Source organism: Borostomias antarcticus, assembly GCF_949987555.1.
Source record: "Borostomias antarcticus genome assembly, chromosome: 6".
NCBI classification, from domain to species: domain Eukaryota; kingdom Metazoa; phylum Chordata; class Actinopteri; order Stomiiformes; family Stomiidae; genus Borostomias; species Borostomias antarcticus.
This window is the reverse complement of record NC_140239.1, coordinates 10,489,292-10,509,763: the sequence shown is the minus strand read 5'-3', so window position 1 is coordinate 10,509,763 and position 20,472 is coordinate 10,489,292. Positions and strand designations below refer to the sequence as shown.

General features: G+C 47.8%; 3 protein-coding genes across 4 annotated transcripts in view; all 3 read left to right on the top strand.

The window, feature by feature from the left end:
* Positions 1–6,784, top strand: part of lrrc74b (leucine rich repeat containing 74B) — a gene marked incomplete at its 5' end in the record, with an annotated part of 16,566 nt that extends 9,782 nt beyond the window's left edge. Inside the window, 5 exons of the mRNA XM_084439992.1 lie at positions 2,824–2,933; positions 3,318–3,433; positions 4,158–4,236; positions 6,231–6,326; positions 6,437–6,784. Coding sequence (XP_084296118.1) covers positions 2,824–2,933; positions 3,318–3,433; positions 4,158–4,236; positions 6,231–6,326; positions 6,437–6,553 — 518 coding nt within the window. The 3' untranslated portion in view covers positions 6,554–6,784. The remainder of the gene's footprint in view (positions 1–2,823; positions 2,934–3,317; positions 3,434–4,157; positions 4,237–6,230; positions 6,327–6,436) is intronic.
* On the top strand, positions 6,784–17,303 carry nipsnap1 (nipsnap homolog 1 (C. elegans)). 2 transcript variants are annotated; one of them, XM_084439716.1, is made up of 11 exons: positions 6,784–7,065; positions 7,268–7,347; positions 9,134–9,270; positions 10,029–10,074; positions 10,558–10,652; positions 10,942–11,012; positions 11,205–11,345; positions 13,938–13,969; positions 14,486–14,580; positions 15,342–15,425; positions 16,622–17,303. In XM_084439716.1, exons 2-11 carry the CDS (start codon positions 7,274–7,276, stop codon positions 16,684–16,686), a joined length of 840 nt encoding a protein of 279 aa, XP_084295842.1. In that variant the 5' UTR covers positions 6,784–7,065; positions 7,268–7,273; the 3' UTR covers positions 16,687–17,303. The 2 variants fall into 2 exon arrangements, with proteins under 2 accessions (XP_084295842.1, XP_084295841.1); XM_084439715.1 differs by lacking the exon at positions 6,784–7,065 and having other exon boundaries at positions 7,073–7,347.
* A 320-nt stretch (positions 17,304–17,623) lies between these two features.
* The window catches only part of castor1 (cytosolic arginine sensor for mTORC1 subunit 1), a 35,345-nt gene continuing 32,496 nt past the window's right edge, over positions 17,624–20,472 (top strand). Inside the window, exon 1 of the mRNA XM_084439225.1 lies at positions 17,624–17,904. Within this exon, the coding sequence (XP_084295351.1) occupies positions 17,792–17,904 (113 nt within the window). The 5' untranslated portion in view covers positions 17,624–17,791. The remainder of the gene's footprint in view (positions 17,905–20,472) is intronic.

The following is a 20,472-nucleotide window of genomic DNA, read 5'->3' as shown; positions in this document are numbered from 1 at the left end:
CAATCAGTAACTATCCCACTGTCTCCATTCTCCCCTGGTCAGAGGCTTCCAGAGGCTTCCAGAGGACCCGGCCCGAACCATAACAATTATTATTATTATTATTATTATTATTATTATTATTATTATTATTATTATTATTATTATTATTAGAGTTATTGCTTCAATAAGCTGCCTGCACACACTCAATCTATAGCTCCATGGTTGCAGATTGATCCATTATTAAACATGTCAATGAAATTGACCTGACATTTTATTGCTACATTTTTCTAGTGCAGTTTTTCCTTTGAGCGAAGCTTTTATATTCTTTAGACGTGAAACACCCCAGAGAGCTGGGAGAGTTTCCACTGCTCTCCTCGCTCTCTGGTTGCGACAGTAAATGCAATAGGAGAGAGATCAAAGCATTTTTTCAAAGTGAATGAAAGTTCAGTGTGTGTGTGTCTCTCTCTCTTTCTCCCTTTCTATCTCGCTCTCCCTCTCTCTCTCTCTCTCTCTCTCCATCTCTCTCTCTCTCCCTTTCTGTCTCTCTCTCCCCCCCCCCCTCTCTCTCTCTCTCTCCCTCCCTCTCTCTCCCTCCCTCTCTCTCTCTCTCTCTCTCTTTCTCTCTCTCTCTCTTGCTCTCTTTCCACCTCTCTCCCCTTCTAGATAGATTCTTCACTGATCTCCCTAGGGGAACATTTTTGACATTTTCAGTAGTGGAAATAAATTACAGCAAGGTTGGAAAATGCACTAGATACAGAGTAGTAAGCATAAACCAGGCCAGATCCAGCCTGGCTTATGTGCGTGGTTGGCTTGTTTCTGTTCAGGACTGGTAGGACGGAAGCTAGTCATGCCACTGAATGCTTCAATGCTAATCCAGCACAATAAGAGCAGGTTAGCCAGTTAGCTCATGAGCTCACAACAACTCATTCATAACATTAATGGTAGAGATTGATGGGTTGGTTTTGGTGTCCTTCTTCCAGTCCCTAGTGTGGGTTGGGGTTAGAATAAGGGTTGGGGTTGGGACAGGATCTGATCTATAAGGCAAGGGGTAAAGGTTGGAGGGAAAAGATGAACATGTGGAGGTTTGGGTATAGTCCCATAAAGTCATCCCCACCGGGTCTTGAACCCCGGTCTCCCACGTAGGAGTCCAATTCTCTGACCACTACTCTACTTGTGCAGTGGAGATCCAAGGCTTGATTTGATGCTGGGACTACTGCCTCTAGTGGTGCCAACAATGAGATGCAGGCCAACATTGGATTGGATTAAGGGAGGGAGGGAGGGAGGGAGGGAGGGAGTGATAACCCGACAAAATGCTATACTAGGTGTGCTGGCTTCCAGCCACGCAACAAAAAGAGGAAGAACAGGGACTATATACTGTACATACATACATCCAGTCTGTATAAATAGATATGTCTAGGAGTACACATATACAGTATTATACATACCTACATACATAGGCAAGGCAAGGCAAGTTTATTTGTATAGCACATTTCAGCAACAAGGCCATTCAAAGTGCTTTACATGAGACATAAGAAGCATCAAGTAAGTAAGTAAGTAAGTAAGTAAACTTTATTTTCCTTTCCTTGCCTTTCACAGCACGAATGCACAAAGCGCTTTACAATACAAATAACACATAAAAAGGAAGAAAAAGCGACATACAAAATGCAATTACGACATACAAAATACAATACCAGGGGAGGGGAGGGGGGAGGGAATTACCATACAGGCAGCCAGCCTCGACAAGCAGCCATACAAGCAGGCGCGGCCAATATCCTGACAGCACTGTACTGTAATGAGAGGGAAAGGGGGGGAGGTGCGAAAGGCGAGGGGATGGAGTGCAGGAGGGCGGGGGGAGGGGGTGGAGTTCGTGTGATGTGCGTCTTTGTGTGTGTGTGTGTGTGTTTCTGAGTCCGTGAGTTTAGTCCATGTGTGTGTGTGTGTGTGTATGCCTGAAGAAGCCTCGGCGATAACACAGCAGGTTGCTATGGAGATGCCCTCGATCAACCTCAAGACCAAAAGTCAACAACAGGAGTCCATGGGGAGGGAAGGGAGGAGGGGGGGGGTGCAGAGCCTCTTTAGCCTGTGAATCTTCAGGGGAGTTTGGGCAAAACGGCCTTGACGGCCGGGTGGGAGCCAGAAAGTTGATTAGATGTTTGGGTTAAGACAAAGTGCAACACATGCCGCTGGCACAAAGGAACGTCTGAACCACTCCATATTGCACCTGGGTGGGATGAGCCTGTGGCCTCTCTCCCTCTCTCTCTCTCTCTCTGTCTCCCTCTCTCGCTCCCTCCCTCTCTCTCTCTCTCTCTCTCTCCCTCTCTCGCTCCCTCCCTCTCTCTCTCTATAAAAGTTCTAGTGTCTATTGTGGAGTCCATACACTACAGAGGCTGTATGTCCAGTGTGGGTGTGGTCCAGTTTGGGTGTGGTCCAATGTGGGTGTGGTATAGTCAGGGTGTGGTCTAGTCAGGGTGTGGTTTAGTCAGGGTGTGGTCTAGTCAGGTTGTGGTCCAGTCAGGGTGTGGTCCAGTATGTCCAGTGTGGGTGCGGTCCAGTCAGGGTGCGGTCCAGTGTGGGTGTGGTCCAGTCAGGGTGTGGTCCAGTATGTCCAGTGTGGGTGCGGTCCAGTCAGGGTGTGGTCCAGTCAGGGTGTGGTCCAGTGTGGGTGTGGTCCAGTATGTCCAGTGTGGGTGCGGTCCAGTCAAGGTGTGGTCCAGTGTGGGTGCGGTCCAGTTAAGGTGTGGTCCAGTGTGGGTGCTGTCCAGTCAGGGTGTGGTCCAGTGTGGGTGTGGTCCAGTATGTCCAGTGTGGGTGCTGTCCAGTCAGGGTGTTCTGTCCGCTCCCCAGGGGAGGTTCTGGGTCCGTCCCTGGCTGAGAATACCGGCCTGCGGTCTCTGAATCTGTCCTGGAACTGCCTCCGAGGGTCCGGGGCAGCGGCGCTGGCCAGGGGGCTGGGGGTGAGTCCTCTCTGCTGCTCCACGTTTCAACGCCTACCGTAATGATGTTAAGCTAAGGCAAACTTAATCATGTTAGCGTGACTCATGGAGAGGCTCAAGGCTCCAATCTCAATGTTCATTTTTCCCATTGCTGAGAAATGTCAAAAGTTGTGCAGAGACTGATTTCATATTGATGTTAGGATGTAACTTGTATAAACATTGTCTTATTTCTGTGAAGTGGATATATTATATTATATTATATTATTATTATTTATTTATTTCCCAAGAGATAAACACTGTTTGGTAAACACTGACAAAGGCTGTAGGCCTGAGATGTGTGTGAAACGTAAAAGCAGTTCAACTCAAGAGTGCGGATCTCCCCTTTTGTGCTGATTTATTTCCCAGGCGAACATTTTCCTCAGAGCATTGGACTTGTCCTATAACGGCCTGGCCAGAGAGGGCGCCATCGCGCTGGGGGAGGCCCTCAGAGACAACAGCACTCTGGAGGAGCTCAACATCAGGTACAGTACATGCTACATTAAGATATCTACTTTAGCCGTTTAGCAGGTGGTTTCATTAAAACTGACTTACAATCAGTACATTTGTCTAGAGTAGGTGAACCAGCTGTACATCCCAGTCCTGGTCAGTAAAGCCTTCTATAATGGCAAGTGACATCAGCGATAAGATATAAAAGGTACATCTGTTATCTGGTCATCTTTAATTGGACACATAGGATCTTTACAGTGGATTACAAGATCTTTAGTAGAATAAACACACAGAACCCTAACCGACAGAACCCTAACCCGCAGAACACACAGAACCCTAACCCACAGGGTGACTTGTGACTTGGCATTCTAATAAATAGCTCAAGTTTCAGTATACAAAATACATAAGAACCTCATTCCACTCCTCCACAGCTGTTTTTGAAGAGTTTTGCATTGACACACTGTAACATTGTGAGAAAACCTGAAGCCTGGTTTAATGTAAGAGTCTGCTGACAAAAGTCTTAAAAAATAATAAGCATTTGTTGCCAGACTATAATGAGATGTTTGTTGCACCTGTCTTTTGAAAGGCAGAACTGTTATATTACCTGCATCACACTCACAACGCATATTGTGTTTTTGTGTGTGTGTGTGTGTGTGTGTGTGTGTGTGTGTGTGTGTGTGTGTGCGTGCGCATGCGTGTGTGTATGTGCGTGCGTGCGTGTGTGTGTGCATGTGTGTGTGTGTGTGTTTTCTCCTTTAGTAATAATCGTATCCCGCCTGAAGGGGCCATTCGCTTTGCAATGAGCCTCAGACTGAACAAGACGCTCAGAATCCTGCAGGTAGGACGCGTGACAGCAGGGGGTCCTGTGAGGACCAGAGGGGTAGAATGGCAATGACTGGGGAGAGACGTTTTCATGACAATAGCAGACAATTACCAGCTTAGTCATGCTGGTAACTGGATGGTTAAAGTCTGCAATAGAGATCAAAACAGTTTACCCCCAAGTGCTGCATCTCTGTGAAGGCACCATAAGTAATATTGAATGATTTGATGTTTTGCAAAAAAACAACTACTACTGTATATAGAACTGTAAAGCAACCTTTTGAAAAAATAATTCCCGACAGAGTCATTTCAGGTCAGACAGAACTTGTCTGGTTCCAATTGCATCTTTTATAAGTAAGCAAAATTGAAATCGGAACACCGGAAAAAAAAAAAAAAGCTGTAAAGGGTTCTATCTGGACAGGAACCTTTTTTGTGCGTGGCTGGACGCCAGAGCACCTAGTGTACTGTAGAGTTTGTCAGGTTATCACTCCCTCACTCCCTCCCTTACTCCCTTACTCCCTTACTCCCTCCCTTACTCCCGACAATGTTGGCCTGCATCTCTCTCTGTACCACTAGAGGCAGTAGTCCCAGCACACCAAAATCAAGAAGGACACCAAAATCAACCTGTTGTTCTCCACTGCACAAGTAGAGTAGTGGTCAGAGCATTCGACTCCCGGGAGACCGGGGTTCAAGACCCGGTGGGGATGATTTTATGGGACTATACCCCAAACCTCCACACGTTCATCCTTTGACTCCAACCTTTTTATCCCTTACCTAAATTCCACAAGTAGACTAGTGGTCAGAGCATTGGACTCCCAGATTACTGTCTACTTATTTCACCACCTAAAGGGAAGTGCATACAGCAGGTAATTTTTTTTTGTCCAGAAACAGAAGTTGAACCAATTGCAGCAAAATAGCTAACGTTACAGGAATCCTCAGTATAACTGCTTTAGCCACTGACCGCTACCATTAATGTTATGGAAGCTGCTGCTAGTTGTTGTGAGCCTATGAGCTAATTGGCTGTCGCTCTCTTATTGTGCTGGATTAGCATTGGAAGCATTGAAACTGATGTATCCAGGCAACAAGACCTATCTTAATTTATCAGACATTATTTTATGTCATACGAATTCACAGTTATTTCCGTCCTACCAGTCCTGAACAGAAACAAGCCAGCCACGCACATAAGCCAGGCTGGACCCAAAGACATATTACCAAACGGGCCTACCGGGCCCAGGCCCAGGGGCCCAAGAGCTCAGGGGGCCCTTTGCATTGACCAATAGAATGTCTCTCCAAGGTGAGATTCCTTACACAAATATAAAAAAAAAAAAAAAAACATTAATATTTTGAACAGTTTATAGGGGCCCATGTTTTTTTTTTAAAAGAGAGAAGCTTGTGTGGGCTACATATTTTCTATAGCCTACTCATTAATCTAATGGGTGGGAATGTAGGCTACCTTTCCATAGATAAATGAGTAGGCTATAAAAATAGTCTATAGAGGGCACTATTAAAGTTTGTACACTTGAGACAGTTCACACAGCTGCAGGTCACAAGGTCAATTGGTTCAGTCTGTTTGATCTTGAAAGGACCGTACATGTAAAATGGAGCACCGTCACATATAAGCAGAGCAGCAAAACTAAAGATCGGAAAAGAAAAAGAGTCAAGGCAGTGAGATGCTTTACAGCAGGTTCCTCGCATTTCCAGTTTAAAAAAACCAAAAACAAACTGAGAACAACAGTGTTGTGGCGGAGGCTGTAGGGGGGTGGGGGGAGCTGGTAGGGAGGGCGTGCGTGCGTGCGTGTGTGTGTGCTGCCAATGTAATCGAGTGGAGCTGGTGAAACTCACTCCTCAAAGGAACGCTGACAGTCTCTCCAAGAGTGACGTCCCTATTGGCGCAACCGTCAGCGCGTCCGCCTCCCAAGCGCCTCCTAATCCAGCCCCGGGCATGACGAAATGTCTGGGTTACACCAGCGCTAGTGAGAGATGTCTGATATGCATGTGTTCATCTGTGGGCAGGTGGGAAGGAATCCTTTCCAGAGCGCTGGTTGCTACGGAGTTCTGAAGGCCGTCCATGGGAACCCGGACTCTGCTTTAGAGTCTCTGGACTTCTCGGTAGGATATCTTCTACATTTTGATTGTGTCCTATAGCGTTAGTCAGTTGTTGTGTGGCTCCCGTCTGTAAGTTTGGTGTTCCAACGCACTGTATCTCTTCCTATGATCAGGACATTACTGTGAACCAGGACTTTGAAGATCTGCTCAGCTCTGTGAGAGAGACGCTCCCGGACTTGACGGTGAAACACGGAGGCAGGATCGATACCTTCAGAAAACCAAAGACCTGAGTCAGAGTTGTATCAGGGAGCGGGTCTATTCTCCTCAGAGCAGATAGGATGAGGACTTCACAATGATAGATAATATAGCTGTTGAGATGATCAACACTCCTTCGCAAGTTTTCCCGTCTACACCATATAGCAGCAATGACATAATTATATTTGTCTGTCGATTAGAACAAAACTCAGCATAATGTACTTTTTTAATTTTACAGAATTAAATAAAGTTATCATATATGCCTTTTTCTGTTTAAGTTTTGATAATTCTGACCGACATTGGTAGGCTACTTTTGGTATTCCTGTTCAGCACTTCGGTCAACCATGGTTGTTTAAAATGTTCTAGCTATACAAATAAAGTTTGACTGAAGCTTCAAAACAGTGACCTACCCTGAAAGGTGAAAGAAAAAACGTTGATTAGTATTGTAATTTAATCTAATGTTTCAATGTAGATGGGACGGGGGAAGGGTCATCGATAAAGGGCCCATGCATTGAATGCACCATTCTACAGTGATCGACTCACGCAGGTCAGTGCGCTATTGTAGCCTATGCGTCACCGCGGCGCATGTCACCTGCGCGCTTTTTAAACTCCTGCGCGCCATTCGTGAAGTCAAAGCATCCAGAGATCATGTCCCAGACAGACAGCTGGAGCTAAATACTAATCGGGATCCTCTCCTCGTACACTTCTAAACTTCACTCGGGCCAGACAGGTTTTCTACACAATTTCAGGGCAAGATGGCGGCGACAAGTTCAACATTGCCAAAAGTCCAATGGCTGTATAGGAATTCAGTCAAGCTGCGGGTCAGCAGGTAAAGTCAAATGTTTTCTTGAAATCCACACAGATGTCACCTGTCATTGCATTCTTCATAACGAAGAACATTTGCAGCCTATCAATAAGCTATACTAACACATTGATTTGTTCGATGTGTTCCGCTGAAATGTCTATTCGCAAAATATTTGATTGGGTACTTTGTAGTCATAGGCTGTTTTGCTACTCGCAGTGTGTCGATGATAACATATTTCTCTACAGTCAGAAGTCAAGTAAACAGCGACATTGTGGCAGCATACTTTTTTCCAAAGTAGATGTAATCATTTGCTCGGCTCCTGAACTTTGCCCATAACTGACAAGTGTAACTCTCACTGCCTCTCCATAAAGGTAGCCTACCACATCTGTCTAATCACGAGATGTCCATGCCTCCCCTAGACTGGGTGTGAAGTCTTTTCACCATGCTCAAGTAGACCTTTACTTTATCACCAGAGGGACAATTGGTTGTACACCAGTATGTAAACGATATGCACAATATCATAATACACAGACGCACAATATCACACAATGTCAAGGAGAAGTATAGAATTAAAAAAATATTTACCAAGCATGGTTGGGTGGATCAGCTGATCCTAGCAGTGAAATGGCTGAGTGTGAAGGGATTTATCTGTTGGTTTTGGCTAGTGGGTATTTGAAGCGGGTCTGAAACTCTAAGTGCAGACAGCATGGATTCAGCTTTCCTTAACAGTCTTTTCTGTTGAGCACCTGCGATACTGCTACAGACCTTGGTGACCTTCAAATGGTTGTTCCTAGAGTGAGAACTAAAAAAGACTTTTAAATATGCTGCTCCGTCGAAGTGGAATGAGTTGCAAATGGACCTGAAATTGCTAGGATTGATTACACTGGCTGAATTTAAATCCATTTTAAAAGCTTTAAAAGAAACCAGTTCTCTTGTTCAGTGCAACCGTGTTTGATAACTTGCCCAACAACTGATTCTTGCTGTGAAAGTATGTCTCTCTGTATTGTCTGTTATGTTTCTTTTATTGCTGTAACTTTGTTTCTGCTGCCTTCTTGGCCAGATCGCTCTTGAAAAAAAGATTTTAATCTCAATGATGCCTATCTGGTTAAATAAAGGATTTGATTGATTGACCTTCAGTTACTCGTGTTAAGGTTGAGAGAAGCATACCAACAGATAAAGACGCTGCTCACATGCCCACAGTATTGTAGCTATAACTGCTCACATGCCCACAGTACTGTAACTAGAACTGCTCACATGCCACAGTACTAGATACCTGCTCACATGCCCACAGTATTGTAGCTAGATACCTGACATGCCCACAGTCCTGTAGCTATAACTGCTTTACTGACTGTCAACAGCTTATTGTTCCTCCCTCAGGAGCTGGAAGTCTGCTCTTTTGAGCCTCGCTGTTCTTCAAAACCTAGTACACGGTTCTGTTGTCTCTGTTTCTGGAGGACGTATTCGTTTAGAAGCCGTGATGTGGGAGTAAGGAAAGTAGCCTTGAGAACCAATGGTTCTGGAGCCCGGTGGCCCATAGGGCAGGAGCCCTCCTGGTTCCTTAGCGTGAGGCAGCTTGATATCCACGTCCACCCCCTGGACATGACGCTATACGTCGCAGGGACTCCCCCCTGAGTGGGATCGGATACCATTTTTTAATAGTCTTTGGTACGACTCTGCCGGGGACCCCGACGTCCTAGTCTCCGGGCGGACCGCTCTACCCATAATGCAGCTGAGCCGGTAGCGGTGACGCGGGGGGCTGCAGCTGTTTAACAGCGTGTCGACGGTTCTGCGGTTCTCTGTTCTTCCGTAGGAAGTACTCGGGGCGAGGCGGCGTCGACGACAGCGGGTGGTTCCGCTCCATGTTCGTCGACAGGGTGGACGCCAGGAGGGACGCTCACTCCAACCTGCTGTCCAAGACAGACACCAGCAACCTCTACAAGATGCAGTGTGGGTAGAGCCGGCTCGGTGTCTGGGGGCTGGAAACCACACGGCGCTTTTAGTCACAACACATTTATTTTCACTATGGGAAAGTTGTTCGGGGTTAAATGTAGCCGCATGGGATACGGTCGCATTGAAATGAGACTGGATTGGATTCAGTGAAACAGCGGCAGACGATTGTTATTGTGTGACATTCGGTTTGTCACTGAGAAAAACACTGATTGTGATTTAATGCGTGTGGTCCACACAGGTCAGCAGAACTGAGCTAATGGAGGGACTGGGATGGGAATATTAAATGTTCATATCTGCTGTTTTATGATGCAGAATTTAGCAATTTCATGGTAAATCCAGCTTGGTTGTGGCAGGATTTTGCAGTTTACTGTAATCATAATTGATTGTTGGTTTGTTCAGATTAGTGTACGTCAAGAAGAATACTGGCTTGGGCTGTTTTCCTTTCCAGCCATACAGCAAAGTGTAAGCAGTGAATAACCCTATCTCTCTCTCTCTCCCTTTCTCTCTCCCCCTCTCCTCTCCTCTCTCTCTTTCTCCACTCTCTCCCCCTCCCTCTGTCTCTCTCCCTCTCTCTCTGTCTCTCTCCCTCTCTCTTTCTCTATGCCTCTCTCTCCCTCTCTCTCTCTCCCTCTCTCTCTGTCTCTTTCCCTCTCTGTCTCTCTCCCTCTCTTTCTCGCTCTCTCTCTCTATCTCTCCCTCTCTTTCTCTCTCTCTGTCTCTCTCCCACTCTCTCTCTCTCTCTCTCTCTCTCTCAGTCCACAATGTCAAGCCAGAGTGTCTGCAGGCATACAATGATCTCGAGTGAGTACCTTCCTCCTCCTCCTCCTCCTCCTCCTCCTCACATTGTCAGGAACAGCAGAACTTTCTGTCAGCTCGTTCACAGTAGCTGTGATAGAGACTCGTCTCCAGGATGTAGGTGCTGGGTCGATGGTGACATACAGAACCTATCTTCACCCACATCTCAGTCCCTATCTTCACCCACATCTCAGTCCCTATCTTCACCCACATCTCAGTCCCTATCTTCACCCACGTCTCTGACACAGCGTCTCCCATAGCGCTCGTACCTGGACACCCGTGCTTTGTCACAGTGATTTGTATGAAAAGTGTTTGTCCCACCGGCGTGAGCAGTCTTTGCGAGGTGCCGGTAACGGGTGACAGAAAAACAAACAAACCGCACATGCTGGCTCTCTTTTATTTTGTAAGAAAAGTGCCGCATAAAAAAAACATGATTATTATGCTGAGTTGTTGTTGTTGTTGTTGTTGTTGTTGATGTTCTAAACTCAGAGTGGAGGTGCAGAACAGGCTGAGCCTTGATGATGACTACCCCTGTGAAGTGGTGGGCAGCTGGAACACCTGGTACGGAGACCAGGACCAGGCAGGTACGGGAGAGCTTCCTGTTTACAGTGTGGATGGCTTCTATAGTTTCCTGTTGACATTGTGTGGATGGTGTTTATAAATGCAATTTAAACAGGAAACGATAAACGTATCCACACAATTAAACTAGGAAATGAATGTTTCATTAACGTCAGATTGAGGTTTTGTCACTATTCGCTAAGGCTGTTGTCACAGCTTCTAATGTTGTGAAGACGAGGACCCTGGTCCAGTCCTAAATGCCCATGATAGTTGTAAACATTGCAACAGCGACATCTGCTGTCCATTGTGTTGCAGTGCAGCTGTGGCGGTACAGAGGGGGGTATCCAGCCCTGACTGAGTGCCTCAACAGGCTGAAGAACAATAAGGTATGAGCTTTTCAACTATCTAAAAAAAAAAGACACTAGTGAGGGGCAGATAAATGAAAAAGAACAAATGACACAGTGATGGCGCCCAACTGATAGCTGTTGGTGTTGTTGATTTATTTAATTGGACTGTGCACTGCTTCTTCTTGATGAAACGGGTTGATTTGTCATCCGGCGTGTTGCTGCTCTGTGCAGGAGTATCTGGAGTTCCGTAAGGAGAGGAGCAAGATGCTGATCTCTAGGAAGAACCAGCTGCTCCTAGAGTTCAGCTTCTGGAACGAGCCTCACCCAAGAGCAGGGCCCAACATCTACGAGATGCGCAGCTACAACCTCAAGGTACGGTCCCTCTACCTCGGGCCTAAAGGATTCAGCTGTCCTGTATGTACAGTAGGGCACTACCCTAACCATACACACAGTTGCCACTTCATTAGGTTCACCCAGGGGTGTAGCGGTGACTAAGCCCTAGATTACACTACTGCGTTTGTCCATGGCTACATTTTTGAACGGGGAAAACGATCCACGATTACATGCGAAATTGCACGTTAAGATCTGTTCAAATCTCTTTTCACACCGACGTGTCCGAAAACCTATATCGCACCACCATTAAAGAGCATATCAAACAGGTGATTTGCGAGTTTCAGCTATAGCAATCAAGGGTATGTTTTTCTTGGCTAGTAGCATAGTCTAGCATGTTGTGAGTTTAAAATGCAGCTGTCCAGCCATCCAACCAACGCCAACAGTCACCAACAAATACATTTCCATCCCCAACAATTACATTTCCATCCCCGTTTGTGTTCCATGTCTTGCGCACATTCCCTGCTTTTACAATAATCATCCTTTTTGTGATGAATCCAAAAAGATTGCCTAATTTTATTTCTAATAGTAATCTCAATCCGCGCTGCTGTGATGATAATATTCTAGCCTACTACTACTTTTCAGCTTATTATTTATTTATGTAGACCAGGGGTGCCCACACCTCTTTGGCTTGTGAGCTACTTTTAAAATAACCAGCTCAACAAGATCTACCGTTCATCTTATCAGGTAAGTCAGCCAGTTGTCAGAACAGTGTCTTTAGCCTACTTAAATGACTCAATCACACAGCACAATACACTCTGATGACTTGCACTGAGTAGAGTCAGCCAGGGTTGCAAAACAGCTTTTTTTGAGTTTCTGATTGATTTTGCTGGGCTACTATCAGCCCTCTAGTTTACCGGGGTAGTAAATAGATTGTATAAAACGAGTTGCAGCAGCTCCACCTACAAGCCTCAACAATGATGAAATCAGCCCACACATGATTAGATCATTAAAATACTGCAACTGCAGTACAAAACTGTCACACTTGTAATCTAAGTAGCAGGAGGGAAAAGTTACTCATTTGGACAACAAGAGAGGTGACGTGACTGCTTGGCTCCACACACAACTTCAACAAGCATTTTTTATGGCTTTTCTTTTAAGTTGCTCAAGATCTACCAGCGTAGAGATCTACCAGCATAGAGATCTACCAGCAGAGAGGTCTACCAGCATAGAGATCTACTAGCACAGAGATCTACCAGCATAGAGATCTACCAGCAGAGAGATCTACCAGCATAGAGATCTACCAGCAGAGAGATCTACCAGCATAGAGGTCTACCAGCATAGAGATCTACCAGCAGAGAGATCTACCAGCAGAGAGATCTACCAGCATAGAGATCTACTAGCACAGAGATCTACCAGCAGAGAGATCTACCAGCATAGAGATCTACCAGCACAGAGATCTACCAGCAGAGAGATCTACCAGCAGAGAGATCTACCAGCATAGAAATCTATCAGTAGAGAGATCTACCAGCATAGCCTCTGTGATCTACTTGTCGATTGCGATCGACGTATTGGGCAAGGCAAGTTTATTTGTAGCACATTTCAGCAACAAGGCAATTCAAAGTGCTTTACATGAGACATTAAAAGCATCAAGACAAAGTGCAACACATAAAAGGTCAGCCCTGATGAAGCCTATGTAAGACATGAATGGTTATAAACCATGAACTCAGCCAGGTATATTGCCATTAATGTAAGCAGTTCCCTTAGATTCCCAACCACTATCTCATCTAATTCGTGTTGCTGCATTTTTTGTTTTATTCTTTCATGTTTTTAGAGCACAATCAACTTTTACCAAGAGGTCAAAATTAAGTCCATCCATTTACCCAACTTGGTCCTCAAGCGCAGCGTTCCTTCGACCTAGATAAGGCCTGCCTTACTCCACAGATCCTCCTAACGTTCCTTTTCTCCAGTAATCCAACATCATTATCCAATTCCTATTTAGATTTTTAGTCATTGACTCGCACACAAACAAACCAATTCCTAGGCTATTGTTCAATGATTACAGATCCGATTTCAAAATATTATAAAGGGGGTCCTACCCAGTACTAGTAAATGTGTACCTAATAAAGGGGTCCATCCAGGTACCAGACACCTGTAAGTACACCTAGTATACCTGAGTGTATATTCTGTAAGCGTGTTCTGAGGCCTTACCTGAGTAATGTCTCCACTCCTATGTGATCAGTTGAGCTGCCCCCCGGGCTCCACCGCGTCCGTCAGCGTCGACCGTCAGCGTCCGTCAAAAATCCAGAAATGAACCTCAGCGATTCTCCAATGTCGGCACCAGCTGCAGTGGAGACGCTGTCATTAATTACAGTTGATTCATTGCCCTGGTATCTGATGGTTGATGGTGACGCTAATGGACCCAGTGGAGAGAAGCCATAATGTGGCTGATTGACCTGAGCATCAGTCCGTTGTTGGGACTGCAGTGCCTGTCTTTGCTTCTGTATCACGTCTCTGTAAAGTGTGGGATGTTTCTAGTTCAAAGCCCTGTCTGTGTCCATAAAAGCCCTGTCTGTCTCCATAAAAGCCCTGTCTGTCTCTGTCTCTCTCTCCACTATCTGCTCCCCAAAACAGCCAGGAACCATGATTGAGTGGGGGAATCACTGGTAGGTTTGAACATTTTCTAATGCTACAATATTGTAGTTAGCATATTTAGCTTAGTCAATAATGATATACTACAAAATGTCATACGTTTGTGACTTCATTTATTTGTTTACATGTACTGTGTGTTGTTTGTTTCCAAATCAAATCAAACTTTATTTGTATAGCGCATTTCATACACAGAGGCAACACAATGAGAACCACTTTGGAAATAAGTGTTTTTATTAATGCTTTTAGTAATGTTTTTAGTAATACTTATAAGTACATGCTTTTAGTAATGTTTTTAGTAATACTTATAAGTACTGTCCTCTGGGCTTTCTTTGTATCATATTCCTTTGAGATGTTATGCGTTTAAATTCCAAATAAAAATCAAATCAAATCCAAATATACGTGGCTTACAGAAAGCCATAGTGCCGAGTTGGTGAAACAGCACCACGCTGCCCCTGCTGGCTGTTTGCAGCCAAGCAGTCGCAGCGTCTCCGGACCGTGGCTCTGAGGTTTTTTGGTGTGTTATCCATCAGGGCGAGGGCCATCAGGTACAGGCAGGAGAACGACGAGGCCGTGGGGGGCTATTTCACCCAGATAGGAGAGCTGTACGTCGTCCACCACCTTTGGGGTGAGTACATCAATTATACACACGGTCATTAGTCTCCCTCCCACCCTCCATCCCTCCTCACCCCCACCACCCTCCATCCCTCCTCACCCCCACCACCCTCCCCCCTCCTCACCCCCACCACCCTCCATCCCTCCTCACCCCCACCACCCTCCATCCCTCCTCACCCCCACCACCCTCCATCCCTCCTCACCCCCACCACCCTCCATCCCTCCTCACCCCCACCACCCTCCCCCCTCCTCACCCCCACCACCCTCCATCCCTCCTCACCCCCACCACCCTCCATCCCTCCTCACCCCCACCACCCTCCCCCCTCCTCACCCCCACCACCCTCCATCCCTCCTCACCCCCACCACCCTCCATCCCTCCTCACCCCCACCACCCTCCCCCCTCCTCACCCCCACCACCCTCCATCCCTCCTCACCCCCACCACCCTCCATCCCTCCTCACCCCCACCACCCTCCCCCTCCTCACCCCCACCACCCTCCCCCCTCCTCACCCCCACCACCCTCCCCCCTCCTCACCCCCACCACCCTCCATCCCTCCTCACCCCCACCACCCTCCATCCCTCCTCTCCCCCTCCACCCTCCATCCCTCCTCACCCCCACCACCCTCCAACCCTCCTCTCCCCCACCACCCTCCATCCCTCCTCAGTGTGCTGTCCTGTACATACAGTTGTGTGTGTGTGTGTGTGTGTGTGTGTGTGTGTGTGTGTGTGTGTGTGTGTGTGTGTGTTACTGATGTCTGGTTGGTTCCCTGTTCAGCCTATAAAGACCTGCAGTCCAGAGAGGAAACGCGCAACGCAGCCTGGCGGAAGGAGGGCTGGGACGCCAGCGTGTACTACACAGGTACACACACACACAGACACACACTTACACATACACACACACACTTACACAGGTACATACACATACTTACACACACACACTTACACAGGTACACACACACACACACACAGGTACAGTACACATAAACACACACACTTACACAGGTACACACATACACACACACACTTACACATGTACACACACACCACACACACACACACTTACACAGGTACACACACGCAGGTATACACACACACATACACTCACACACACACAGGTACATACACACACACACACACACACAGGTACACATACACACGCACACAGGTACACACATACACACACACAGGTACATACACACACACACACATATATACACACTTACACACACACACACACGTTTACACACACGCTTACACACAGTTACACATACACATACACGCTTACACATGCGCTTACACACACACACCCACACACACACACAAGCACACACACACATACACACACATCCCTATTGATACAGAACTTAGTCATTAAACTTCAACATTGTTAGGTTTCGAGCACCAAGACACATTTATAGATAAATATTTAAATCCTTCAAAATCATTTCATCAAATAATTTCTATTAGTAGCAAACTATCAAAAAATGAATGAAAACAAAGTTGCTGACTTTCATTCCTGAAAGAGGGAGGAGGAGATAATAATTCGTTTTTATTGAGTGCTTTATTTACAGGTACGTCCAATAGATCATATTATGAATTCATTAGAACTTCATTAAGACAAGGCTGTCACATCCAGACATGAAAGAGAGGAAGACAAGGCTGTCACATCCAGACATGAAAGAGAGGAAGACAAGGCTGTCACATCCAGACATGAAAGAGAGGAAGACAAGGCTGTCACATCCAGACATGAAAGAGAGGAAGGCGTTTTCATACTTTAAAAAAAGGAATGGATGACTGCGCTGTGACATGTCCCCTGATCACGTGACCTGTCTGTCCCACAGTCCCCCTGACCATGTGACCTGTCCCTGTCTGTCCCACAGTCCCCCTGACCATGTGACCTCTGTCATACAGTCCCCCTGACCATGTGATCTGTCCCTGTCTGTCCTACAGTCTCCCTGACCATGTGACCTCTCTGTCCCACAGTCCCCCTGACCTTGTGACCCCTCTGTTCTACAGTCCCCTTGACCATGTGACCTGTCCCTGTCTGTCCCACAGTCCCCCTGATCAGGTCCATGGAGTCCAGGATCATGATTCCCACACAGAGCTCCCCCCTGCAGTGAGGAGACGGTCTGAAGACCTGCTGGACCTCCAGGGTCAGAGACGCTCTCCCTCCAGGCCTGAAGATCAGCTGACACACTGAACACAGTTACTATGGAGGGGTCATCTTAACTATGATGGAGGATAATTGGAAGAAACCACTGATGAATTTCAAAATGGAGATCTTCATATGACTCAACAAATGAAGTACCATTGAGGAGAAATCAGTTTTTACCAGGCAACTTTGTTAAAACACGATCAGCCGTGAATATGATTCTCAAGTAAAACAGCAGTAGGTCAATAATATGCACAGGCATCCATAACTGTCAACCATTACATTACAGTCCACCAGCTGACCAAACCAACATGACCAGTGGTTTGAGATTGTGGCTGTGCTGTTGGTATAGCTGCAATATGTTTGTTGGATTCCTTGTTATCGATTGTTGAAAATAATGATAATAATAATAATAATAATCATAATCCTTTTGTCACATTAAAATATAAACAATCAATGAACAATGTTATGTTAACTGAAGTTATTTTATGCTTTTATGTTTGGAATAGTCCTGTAGTTTGTGATATGCAAATAATAATATATAATATATTTGATTGATGAGTGTATTAAATTTGTGGGGAAATATTTTTGGGAGTGGTGGTCTTGTCATGCTCAAGTGTGTGCAGAAGAATGTAGTAGCCTAATGTGTAAGCAGTCACACAGTAATGTTTTGAGAAGCTGCGTTCAGGACCTAGTAGAAACAGCTGTATTAAGAACCTAGGCTACTGGAACCAGCTGTATTAGAGATCTACTTGCAGCTACTGTTTTTAGTGGCCTATTGTGTTCTTAATAAGTGACCTGTAGCTTTAAGAGCAGAGGGGCGTGTTGTGCCGTGTTGTCTCTGGTATTTGAATATATAGTAGATGAGGAGAAGAGTCGGATTGCGTCGGCTGGTTTGGTTTTTTATCCGTTCAAGTCGCGCAGTAGATTAACTGCTGTCGCGGGGGATGATAAATAGGAGTTAGATAACGTTCGTTTAGGAACGTTAGGTTCTGTAGTTCCTAGATAAAGATATTCACGCAATAGCCTACTAAACTCTCACAGCACAGGGACCGCTGTTGAGAACTAAGAATATGGATTTGCACATTCTGGATCACAGACTTCGGGTTACCAGCATATGCAAGAATGGGCTGGTGAACTACACACATCCCTTGATCAAACTGATATTCCTGCGGAACAGAACCAGGTAAGATTTTACGCTATTGAGTAGCCTAATTCTGGGCGGAATGTAGCCAGCATGCTAGCGACGGCTAGCCGACCACGTTCAAAGTGAGCTGGGAGCTTCATCCAATGTGCACTGGGCGAAGAACAGCCCAGATAGAGCAGCCCTGAGACAACCGCGGACAAGACGGAACAAAATATAAGAGTTCAAGCCTTGACTATTCTGGAACTTCCTACACCAACTGTAGGCTATTGTTTGCGTCGATACACTTTCAGTAGAGGTAGATCATGTAGTTAATGTTTAGGAAATGTAATTGCAGTGTTGTAAATAAATAAACAAACAAAACGCTCAGCTGCCAATCTCGGAGATGAGTTACATCATCCGGCAGCCCAAGCCTTTATGGAGCTCTAAGCAGAGTTTGATTAGGGGACCCGGCACGAGTTAAAGCCTGGTCCGTGGGTTCGAGTCTCCGAGAGGAAAGCGGACAACGGGGCCCCGTCCAGGGGCTCCCCCCGAGGTCCCCAGCGAAGACCCCGAGTGACCCCCACCCCATTTACACCGAATGGAGATGAATGGCGAATGGGCGGACGTGTTTGGGTGGATCTGTGGCGTCCCCCTCGGGTCAGAGCGGGCGGGGGGCGGTTCGGTGTACTCTGGACTCTCTTGGGTTCTCCTGCACCCCCAGCGAAGGCCTAGTGTTTCTAGCGCCCCCACACGGGGAGCTGGCTCCACTCAACAGAGACGGAAATGTGTTTTTGCACAGAGGTTAGGCCTATCCTTACTGTCTAGTACACAGTTCTATTTCGTGGAGCTCCGCCCCACAGGGCTAGCTCCTATTGGCTAGCGAAACCCAGCTAGCTACATTGACTGAAGAAAAAAACATACACGCACCTGTGTCCAACCACGTCCTCAGATGACTCCCTGCCGGCGCCGATGGATCCGCCGGATCGTTTCTGTGTCTGCGGCTCCCGCTACAGCGACGTGGGACACCACCTCTGCTTCCGCTGTCTGGGGCCGCAGCACGCCAGAGCGGGTCTGGCTCCGTCCCCCGCCTGCGAGATCTGCGCCCTCCTGGACCCCATGGAGAGGATGCTCCGGGCGCATTTCTTCGCTCCGCCGCCGCTGGAGACTGAAGGTCTGGTCCAGCTGGTCGGCGAGGACATCGGCGCGCCCCCGCAACAACCGGCGGCCCCGATTACCTCCCTCGCGCCTACGGATGATGAGGAAGAGCTCTCCGAGGCAGGCGAGGGTCTCTCTGCGTCGGAAGCCACTACGGCTAGTGGCGCCTCCTTCCCGGGGCGGGGTTCATTCGATCGCGACCTGCCCCGGCTGCTGGAGAGAGCCGCGCATCACCTCGGTATCTCCGTCCCGGAGGTTGCTGCGACTACGGGGCTCCCACTGTGGAGCTCCGTCTGCTACGGGCGTCCCTCTCAGCCTACTCCTCGTCTCCTGCCGGCTATGCCTGACCTGGAGGCGTTCGTCGAGGCTGAATGGGAGCGGCCGTTGGCCATCAGAGGTCCGCTTCGCCAGTTCAGCAGAGCTACGAGGGTAACCGGCTGGACTGACGTAGCAGCTATCGGCTCTCCTCCTCTGGAACCCGACATTGCAGCGGTCCTGGTGCCTGGTTCCTCCGCCTGGGGCTCGGCCAGGAAGCCTCTCATGCCGGACGTCAAGGACAAGACAACCCTGTCCTTGGCCGACAAAGGTTTTTCTCTGGCCGCGCAGGCCGTGGCTGCCTCCTCCTCCATTGCTATGCTGGCCATTTACATCGGCCAGCTAGCTACGGAGCAAACCCCCCCCTCTATGGATGAAGACAGGAGAGCGGAGATGGCCGAAGCCGCCGGAGCCGTTGCTCAGCTTGTGAGAATCTCCGCCTCCTGTCTGGGTGGAGTGATGGCCACGTCGGTGGTGCAGCAGCGCCACCTATGGCTCTCCCTGACTCGTCTGCGCGAGGAGAACAAGGGTGTCCTCCTCAACTCACCGGTCAGTAGGGAGGGGTTGTTTGGGGCGGCTGTGTCTAACATCCTGGAGCAGTGTCGCAGCCAGGAGCAGGACCGGCTCCTCCTCGCTCGCCACCTCGCTGCTCCGGGGGAGCGCAGTGTGCCGGCACGTTCGCGTGCTCCGGCTGATGCTGCCGCGACTGGGAGCAAGCGCCGGCGAACACACAAGGCTAAACAACCTGCCACGGGGTCCCGCCCCGCTACGGCCCATGGACCGGCTCGCCCGGGCTCCTGGACTGCGCACGCGGCTCCTCCCCCGCGACCTCCCCCTGCCAACCCCGCCCAGGGTGCCGGGACCGGTCCGGCGTCTTCAAGCGCGCCCGCCGCTCCGCCTCCGGCTTGGGGTAGGAAGAGGCGCACCTATTGACGGTGCGTGGAGATGCGTGACTGTGTTGTGCCCACACCACGCTCTGTTAAGAGCGGCGGTGAGCAAGTTTCCCTGCTCAATAAAGCAAACACGATGCAACGTTATCAAGCTGGTTGTAATGTGCATTCCGCATCTCCTCCCTTTGCAACTACTGTAATGTTCTCGGCTAGAGCCGCTGGGTCTTCTGTGAAAGAGTCAGAATTGACCACGGCAGGTCTCGCCGCA